General features: G+C 28.7%; 1 protein-coding gene across 1 annotated transcript; it reads right to left on the minus strand.

Moving 5' to 3' along the window:
• Positions 1–7,029: 7,029 nt before the first annotated feature.
• On the minus strand, positions 7,030–9,946 carry LOC121130886 (neprilysin-2). Its single transcript, XM_071893886.1, has 5 exons — positions 9,812–9,946; positions 9,148–9,528; positions 8,483–8,752; positions 7,580–7,799; positions 7,030–7,277 (listed from the first exon to the last, which is right to left on the minus strand). Exons 1-5 carry the CDS (start codon positions 9,944–9,946, stop codon positions 7,030–7,032), a joined length of 1,254 nt encoding a protein of 417 aa, XP_071749987.1.
• Between the last annotated feature and the right edge of the window lie 250 nt (positions 9,947–10,196).

Here is a 10,196-nt window from a genome sequence, read left to right on the forward strand (position 1 = left end):
ATCAATGTATGTTTATGCGTGCAATACTTATGCATATCATAGTCCCCGGAAAAATTGTGATGTCCCGCTTCCTTCTCGGTCCAGTAACGCCGGATAATTTTTCCTAGTCATTTATTTGGTTTGTTTGTAACTATGTGTACAGGCATTAAGTATAGCTTAAATATTAAATAGCTGCAATTAACCTCTGTTTTTTAGTTGCTACTAAACAAAACTGCACAAATCAAAATTATATATATTATTCGCTAAGTAGTGCGACAGTTCGTAGTTTTGGCACGCAACATCAATTAATAAAAAAAAAAACTATTATTTCTTAACTGACAAGTTCATAAAAATGCACAACCCCCTCTACGTGGACGTCAAAGGGACGAATTAGTTTATAACAAGATGTATTTCTTTACTCACGCACAACAGGTTATTGTTGGCCCCAGCCACGCCTCAGGAACAAATTAGTAAGTGAGATTTTCATCCTCATGCTCTTTCCACATCCAACTCTCTCCTTTTCTCTGGCTCTCTCCCTACAATCTTACACAAATAAACACAAAACCCCACCTTAAGTCTTTTAGTAAATCAGTTGAAATATAATAGCCCATATGTAAAAAAAATAGGAATATGTTATTTAAAATACTTTTTCCTTTCCTGTCAAGCAACCATTTATTGTTCTATTTTCAATCAGGGATTAAGTTTAAAGGGAATTTTGTTTGTAGTATATGTATTATTAATCTTATAAAATTAATATCACACGTGTAAAGTTTAAAACAATCTCCAATTTCATGATTAAAACTCAAGTAAAAAAATGGATTTTTTTAATATTTAGTTCTTCCATTGAAAAAACACTACAATATTATTGTAATTTTTTTTTTTTTAAAGAATACTATGTATAAGTGCCGTATAAACTTTATAAATAATTTGTTAGGTGAATTAGTTCATATCTCTTGGGACGATAATAAAGGGAGAAATATAACCTGAAGGCTATGAGTTTTGCTGTATAGTAAGAAATAAGAAAAATAATTTAAGTCTGTCAACTTTTTGTACTATAATAACATTTTATTATCACTAGAATTTTAAGTATTAAGCTTTTCTTTGTTTAAAAGTTGTTAATATAAGTAGTGTTTTTTTTTATTTTACAATGCTGTTATAATTATCTAGATTTACTTAAAGAAGGATACTTTAAAAATAATAAATGATCATTTATTTTTCAAAAATAAACAAATTAAAGATGAATGATATTTTTTTAATAAGTAAATAAAAGACGATACCTTATTCAGAAAATAAAATAAATAAAACGACATTGTCAATCCAAAAATATGTAATCTATAAAGCAATATTATTCATTGATTTAAATAATATTTTGATAAATATTTTTTTAAATTTCTGAAATTTATTCTATTATGATTTTGCTTATGCACATTAAATTACAAACATATAATGAAAAAAAAAAAATATATATATAGATTAAATTTATTAGAAAATATAAAAAAGAGAATCACTGCAACTATTTTTTTTTTTTTTTTTTTTTTTTTTTTTTTTTTTTTTTTTAATACTGTATACACCAAAAACGAAAATAATATAAGCAATTTTATAACAGTTCTATTCAGTTATACTTTTTAATGATAGATATTGACCAAAGAAAGAATAAAATTTTATAACTAAAAGGATGAAAATAATGCGTATTTGAAGATGAAATATTTGAATTATTAAAATAAATTAACTAAGAAATATAATTTATAAGGTTTCTTTTTTAAAGATGAAAAGTCTAAAACTTCTTATTGAAATTGTGCTAGATTAAAAAAAAATCAAAATACAACATAAAATTTATATATCATATTTCCCTTTAAAAACAAGCATTATTGTGCAGTAAATCTCTCACTTCCTCTGAAAATGCAGCTGTTTAAGTTTTCCTTTCAGCTATCCTTTAACTGTTTCAAATGGGATATTATTGAAACGCCTTTCCAGAATTGAAATGTTCTGGATTTGTAAAAACTATTTTTCTCTAATACTTTTTATAACTTGATTCAATTCTAACTTTGAATTCTGATTCTTAAAACATGTATTGTGGAGCTATCAAAGATTAAAGACAATCATACGTGGCTTTTGCACTACAATGTTGTATGGAAAACCATATAAATGATCCAATTTGATTTGTTTCCGAAAGTCGACGTTTTCTGTAAATGGATGGAGCATTCTTAGGTGTAACTTCAAATTTTGAAGGCACTTAATTAAACTGTAACCTTTTTCAGAATACTAAATTCTGTGAAGTAGTCCACTTTAAAAAGCATTTTAAACATAGGACAGAAATAGGAAAAGGTAGAAAATACTTTTGTTGAATTGCACGTATAAATTTCTGGGTCATATTTTTTTCGAAGAAGGTCACAGACATTAATTTAATTTAAAGTTTAATCTTAAGTTTGACGGATCTCTACGAAATTTATGGAAGCTAAGTGATGAATATGTCAAATTATTAATTAATACTTTATTTATGAATTATGTTTGTCTAAGTTCGGAACAAATTCCTTCGTTATTAATCAGTCGATGATGTATTACTAAATTAATAACGCCGAAATAGCGATATATAGAATAAGCTAAGTAGATTTTCCTGTAAACATAATGATTATGATGTTTCAAATCATTATAAATGTTGTCAAGTGTAATCAAAATTCTATTTTTTGCTTCGGATTAGAACATATCAACAATCACAACTATTACAGCAGCTGCACAATATCTTTTAGGACGAGAAGATTCGTTCTCTCTCTCTCTGTCTAACTAAGCAAAGCAGCCAATTAAAAATCCATGTCATCTCTATATTTTTCTTTCTGTATGGTCGTGAGTAGGGAAGAGGAGAAGGAAGTAGAATAAAAAAAGGCAAATATCAATCCAGCAGTTTTACCACACACAAGAGGTGTCGCACTATTGGCGAAAAATAACTCATATAGTGACGTTTTTGGGTCTTTCTTTACCAAGTCTTTAATACTTCATACTCATAATATATGTATATATATGTAGAAATTACCACTTAAAGGTACATTAATTACCAGAGCAAATCCTTACATCATACAAATAAAATTCAATAAAACAATGGCTATACATAACAACCTCCCACAATGAACTTTTGATATACGAAATAAAGCTTTAGCCCAAGTAACAAAAAGCCACCTGAGGAGATGCAATGGTGCAGTGTTTTAACACTTTTTGGAAAGGTGTTACATTTCATATGACGTCAATTATGTCAACTTTCTTAGTGACGTAGACTGGCATGTTATAAAGAAGATGATTGTCGATTGATGAATCACACCTCACACTCTAAAATTGCTGTGGGGAAAGAAGCAATCGTTTTATTCTTTGACTTTTCCTTTTTTACAATATCACATGATTTATTGACTATTATTAATTATAATAATTGATAGTATAACGGTAAATGAATAATTTAAGACGCAATGCTCAATTATTGTCAGAGTTTGGGAACTTGGAGTCGAGACTTGACTTGGACTCTATAGTTTAATTATACATACCCAAATATATTTTTACATTAATTACCATCATCATCTTTGAACGCTAAAACACAAATTAGTGGGCTAATAAAGCTCAATTCATAAAAATATTCTCTAGTTAAGCTAAGTTCGTCGTCTGGATCTTTAATGATCATCTTCTTAAATTTAAAATATACTAGATAATTCCTAATTAGATCTCAAAATAATGACTATAAAGTACATCTAGCGGACAAAAAAAAGTTGTGTAGCAAGACATTTTTTTAACTATTGATCACGTGGATCCTCGTTTCGTTACTACTTGGTTTAAAGGTTTAACAAAGACGAAAGAGGTTAACATGCCTCTTTACTACACTCAGAGGGGATTTAATAGTCCACTTAACTACTTTTTTTTTTTTTGTTGTGCCAGCAATCAACTTCAGCTGGGGAAAGCAGTGCAATGTACACCACACGCACATGTTGGTGTCAAATTTTCTATACGCCATGAATAGGGAACAAAAGGAAGACAATTATCAATCCAGCTACGTGCAAAATGGTGTGTAGAAACAATAATTATGTAGGAGTTTAAACAAAATCAAGAGGTGTCACTGTATAGGTGAAAAGTAACTGATCTAGTGACAGTTATGGGGTTTTCTTCACATATATTTAGATATAAATCTAGAAGGTCAGAAAGGAGGGTACTAACCCCCTTGGCCCTCCTGTAAACTTATGTAGTTAATATTACTTCATATGATTTTTTTTTCGATGTCTTATATTGATACAAATGTTTTAAGAGTCTTCATTGATATTTATGAGTGTAAAATGGATGGAATATTTATATTTATAATATACTAAACAAAATTCAAACGACGTAATCTTTTTTAACTTTTCATTCAATTTTCATTTTTGGGGCTTCTTTTTTACACAATGTAAATTTGGAAGTACCACTCCTAAAGCTACGTATTTGTATAAAAATATTCAAATCATTTATCTACATTTTAATAAAAATAAATTTAAGTTAGTTTAAAAGTATGAAAAATACTCGATATATGAACCTCAAGCTACGGACTTAAATTCACCACTTATTAATAAATAATAAAAAATACAATCAGTTATTATTAAATAAATATTTATTTCAAAGCCAAATTAACATTATAGTGCTCATTTTTCAAGGATATTAACTTCTTTACCGTGTCCGAAATAACAAAGGACATTTCAAACACATTTTGCCCAAGAAGCTGGTGTTTGTGCACTTAAATATATATACTGAATCAATAACAGAAATAACTTTTTCCCACTTTCCTCAAAGGTTGACTAATTGCGTATCCAATGTGCTGTTGTATAACTCTTGATCGTAGAATTTTCTGTTTACTGAGTATCCATCAAATAATTACACAATTGGCTCATAACCAACAGGTCTTATTGCTTCTACAACTTGGTAGAATAAATTTCTCAAAATGTTATAATCTAATGTTGTCAAGTGCACGATTGCAATAGTGTCTTCATATTTCCTGGTTGAGCTCCTGATCATCCAACATAGCAAGGTCTTTGTTAGTGTATCCCCTCCATATTCTAGGCCAGAAAATTTCCCTCCTGTATGCTTACAAACTTTTGCATTGTAATGAAAAATATATAAATTTCGTATAAAAGTAACTTAAATTGATAAAAATACACTTCATCCATAATAATGGTCACAATTACTTCTCTATTGATGAAATTCCTTACTTTTTGTTCCAAATACCTTATGGTTTGATAATTAAGTCAAATATGAAGTGTGAAGCCCATGATAACCACTCGTTGAGGAAATGATAGCCCGTAGAGCTAATTCAGAAAAATTCCTTACGGTAAATGGACTTCCATAAGCATGCACTTCAAAAGTCATAAGGGGTTTATAAATTTAATCAGAAGACTGAATTTCAAAACAGGATAAGGGACAATCCCAAAGGCATAGAACAAGACTAATTCTTCTTTTCATTAAATTAATATATCAAAAGGTGAAGATATTCCATCAACATGATTGTTTAGCTTTGAAGTGGGTTCGATTCGCTCTGCTTAAAAAAAATCAGATATGCAATGTAATAGCCCATGAGCTTCAACTTCATATCAAGCCGTATAACTCGTTCTATTTTATATCTATTTAGAAACATGTATCGAATAATGCTTTGGTAAGCCTAAGGAGGTGAAAAATAGGTATATGAAATAATAGAACCGAACTGTAAGAATTGAAAAAGGACTATACAGTTGCATAAGCAAGCATGACTTCCATCCTTATTTTATGTGTATGTCCCCTCAATTGAATAGATGTAAATGTTTGTAGTGTTCCATGTTGATGTTGTGTAATTCCCTATATACATAGACCAATAAAAATATATATTGTAAATTCAAACCTAGAAAATTGGATGGTATTGCATCGGGTTACAGTGTTTCTTTGAGTCAAGGCTAGCAATAATTATTTCATTCAAGAGAGTATTAAAAAGAATGGAATTCAAAATACTACTGAGTACTTGGGATGCAGTTACTTTTCTACTGTACGCTCGGATGTACACTTTCCTTACCTGTTTCAATTAGTTTAGGTCAAGTAGAAGTAGTACTTGTTTCATCAATCATACAAAGGGTTTTGGTATATGTTATTAGTTCTAAGATCTTTTATGTATATCAACCATATTTTCCTTTTGTTTGGTGTCCAAAAAACAACAAAAAAATGTTTAGAACATCGAAAAAGGTTCTTTGTACTCTTTTGTATAAAAACTGAGATAATCCATCCGCATTATGCATTTTTTTATACATATAATATAATAAATTTGTTATATGTCCATTAAACAGCTTTATATGGATGGATGTGTATGCCAATGGGAAATGAATTTATACATAGCTTTCATTCCATAAATATTTATCCTGAGCATTAAAAACACTCGTTATGATATTAGTGTGTAAGTTTTCATAACCTTTATTTATACAAATAATTTTTTTACAAAACTTATTTTTGATTTATTTTCTTACTTTATACACAGTTTCTCATATTAATTTTTTTTTTTCTTACCAAATGAAATTGTAATATTTTAAGTAGAAACGCAGTCCTAAGTTGTTGTTCTTTTCGCAAATGCTGGGTATAAAAAAATTTTACGTCACAACTTATTTTATGCATGACGACCATTTAATATACCCAGCATTTGCGAAAAAAACAACCACATAGGACTGAGTTTCTATTTAAAATATTTTATATTTTATGTATATTAAAAGATACAATTGTTATTAATCAAACACATTTTTTTAAATATGATTGAACAAAATACTTTAAAGAAATCACCAAACCCGACATTTTTTAGAAGGATTCATTTTTGAATCCACTGGACAGTTAAAGTCTCTTACAAAATCTTCATTATTAGAAAATGAAAGATCAACTCGAGCAATTGGAAGGGAATGAGGATTTGTTTTAAGTAACATCTCTTCTGATTTTGCTCGAATTTTGGTGCACCACATATTTGCTCCACTGAGCCAAAACAGTTGGTTACTTGTAAAGTTTAATCCTGGTAAAATTTCAATGGTATCGGTATTGTTATTTTTCCATTCAACTGAAATATATGAAACAAATAAAAATATTTATATAATTAAGTATAATTATAATATAATTACGATATGCTTGATAAGCTTCTCTGATTCCTCCATTATCTGCTATATTTTCTCCTAATGTGAGCTCACCATCAATTGTTTTATTAACACTTTTGATGGTAAAATTTCCATATTGCTCAACAAAACACTCAGCTCGTTCACTGAAATTTTTTTTTGTATTATTGTCCCACCAGTTCACTAAATCACCTTTTGCAACAAAAAAATGTCTTTTAAATAACATATAAATATGAAAAAAAAAAAAAACAATAATTGTCTTGGATTTTGAAATAGCTGAAAGATTAACCCTATCCCACAAAAGAAAAATACATTTAGTTTTTCTAGTCAATTGATCTTGAAAAAAAAAAAATATGCTTTCTAAATTTTATAGCTGTCCTTAGATTATTTTTATTAGACGATCTTTCATTTAGTTGATTTTTAAAGTTATTCGTAAAATAATGATTTGATTAATTATATATTATTATTGCAACAAATTTAAGGATTATACTCACCATCTTTGTCAAACTTCTGGCCTTTGTTATCAAAACCATGAGTAATTTCATGGCCTATAATCCACCCTATAGCTCCTAAATTTAAATAGTTTGGACGATCCGCAGAGAATACCAATCCCTGTAAAATTGCTGCTGGTAGTACTAAAGCGTTATTTAGCCCACTATAAAAAGCATTAACAATAACTCCTTTTCCATTCTTTACCCAGTCTGTTTTATTAACCTAATAAGATTAATAATATAACCAATTTCATTAAAGTATTTAATTAAATTATAACTCGCCAACTAATTATTTTTATAACTCTCCATTATCCAAGAGCTCATGCATTTTATATTTTGTTAGTATCCCTTAAAAACCCGTTTTCAGGTTGCAACTACAAAAAGTCTAGCATTTGTCAAAGTTAATATTTTCTACAAATCTAAATAGATATCTGAACTCCCTTTTCTTTTCTTTTTTAACATAACCTACTGAGCTTGAGCCACTTTTGCTCGTTAATATCTTTTTATTGCTTAAATTAAGCTGTCACGCAATTCTTGGATAATAGGGGAACACCCAATAATGAATTAATACACACACATAAAAAAAGGAATTAATTCGACTTACTGGCTTTCTTAGTTGGGAATTTTGGTAATCTAAGTCAAAAGTAAATAGTTTCTGTATATTTTGATAATCATTAACAGCATCCAAATCCAGTCCTTTATAAAGTTCCTCTAATTTAGTATCATCTAAATATTCTGATGGGTATGCAACATGTTCAAAGATCGCATGGGCTTTGTCTAGTGCTTTTTTTTCGTTTCTTCTCCTAACCAGGTGGCATTAGCCAGAATTTTATATAACTCTAGTCTGATAGAGTGAATCATATCTTTTATATTCTTTTTAGAAGATTCTTTGAAGAAATCTCTTACATACATGGCACCGACAGCATGTTTTAACTTATTAGAAACTAACTGAATGCATGTTGTTTCTATACTTTGTTTACTACTTGTGCCATACAAATTGTTTGAAAAGGCTTCTGAAATATTTTGTGCTGCTGCATTCAAATTTGGAATCGATGATTCAATAACTCTCCATCTGACATAATCTTTTACGACTTCTAAAGAAGAGTCAAACATCAATCCATAGAGATTTTTAACATAAGATGGTTCAGAAACGATGACATTATCTTCATTTTGAACCTACAAATATAAATTTATTATTTAATTTTTTTTTTATAACTATTTGATGCAAAAACGATTGAATATATATTTTTTTATAGCTAAATAAAAGGAAATTTTTACTTGAGTTGTTTTTAGAAAACTGTTGATGTAGTCGAGCCAATCAATACAGGGATTTAGGTTGTTAAGTTTTTAATTTGCATTTTATTGTACAAGACTGATATATCCTTTTTTTCATCCTTTGATTTTGTTAAGTTGGCCATCTTTATTTCAAAATCTAATATATTTTGTAATTTTCCTTCAACTTCTGTAAGATTGTGTCCAAGAAGTACAGCTGCGTCCTTCATGTATTTAAAATAGGCCTAGAAAAAATAATATTAACAATATTCACCCCAGGATGTAAAATAAAAATGTACTTCAACTCTTTTATCTCCTCTGCCGTTCACTAGAAAATCTCGCTTTAATCCAAATTTTGGTCTATTCAAAAAAAAACTTGATTGAGAAGAATTTTTCCAGTCTTGTGCAACTTTAAGCTCCAGAAGAATATTTGTAGAATATCCATTCTCTCGTAATAATTTTAGATCCGTCGTCCAATTATATTTTTTGCCTTTCCTTAGCATATCATGTATATCTTTAGTATCTAACCAACCACCTAACTTTGAAATCATTTTTTGAAGAGGCTCCAGGCCTGCTGTTTCAATAGCAGTTTCATTTATACATGCTCGATAAAAGTTTCTCACCAAGACAAATGGTTTTGTATCTTGAGTTGTTGAATCTTTCTCCAGTAATGTTTTAAGCTATTCAGAAAACTCATAATTATTATATTTTACAAATTCCTTTTCAGTTTTCAGTAACGTGTTCAAAAAAAGTTTGAGATTATTTCTTCATTACTAAATTTTTTTCAATTTCTTAACAAAATGGAATAATATTTAGTTTTCAAATTGAAACCTTAGGGTCAAATTTTCATAAAAGACTATGGAAATATATTGGTTATGTCAAGAAAATTATTCACTCTACAATGAAACTCTGCGTTATGTATTTTTATTTGCTTAATAAAATGAATATATTTCTAATATTTACCTGAGACGTTACCCGATCACTTATTTCTGAAAACGTATTCACTTTAATTTCATCCGATTTGACAACTGTTTTGTTCAAAAATCCGCCGCAGGCAAATTGGTAAAAATCATCACAAGGGTCAGCAGAATTGTTCATATTATATAGAAAAGTTTTTGCTGTGTCATTACAGGATTGAGTGACACAATACTTTTGGGAAAAAACGCTTCCAATAAAACTCAATATTGACACCAAAATAAAGATTCCAGATCTATAATAATATATATAAGAAAATTTTTGAATATAAATTTAAATGTTTCATTACCGTATCCGTATCATTTTTTCGTTATTATACAATTCGATATTTTTCTAAGTATATTGGAATAATATGATTATATTTTTCTTGTGA

The sequence above is a fragment of the Lepeophtheirus salmonis genome, unplaced genomic scaffold, assembly GCF_016086655.4.
Source record: "Lepeophtheirus salmonis unplaced genomic scaffold, UVic_Lsal_1.4 unplaced_contig_13191_pilon, whole genome shotgun sequence".
In the NCBI taxonomy this organism is placed as follows: domain Eukaryota; kingdom Metazoa; phylum Arthropoda; class Copepoda; order Siphonostomatoida; family Caligidae; genus Lepeophtheirus; species Lepeophtheirus salmonis.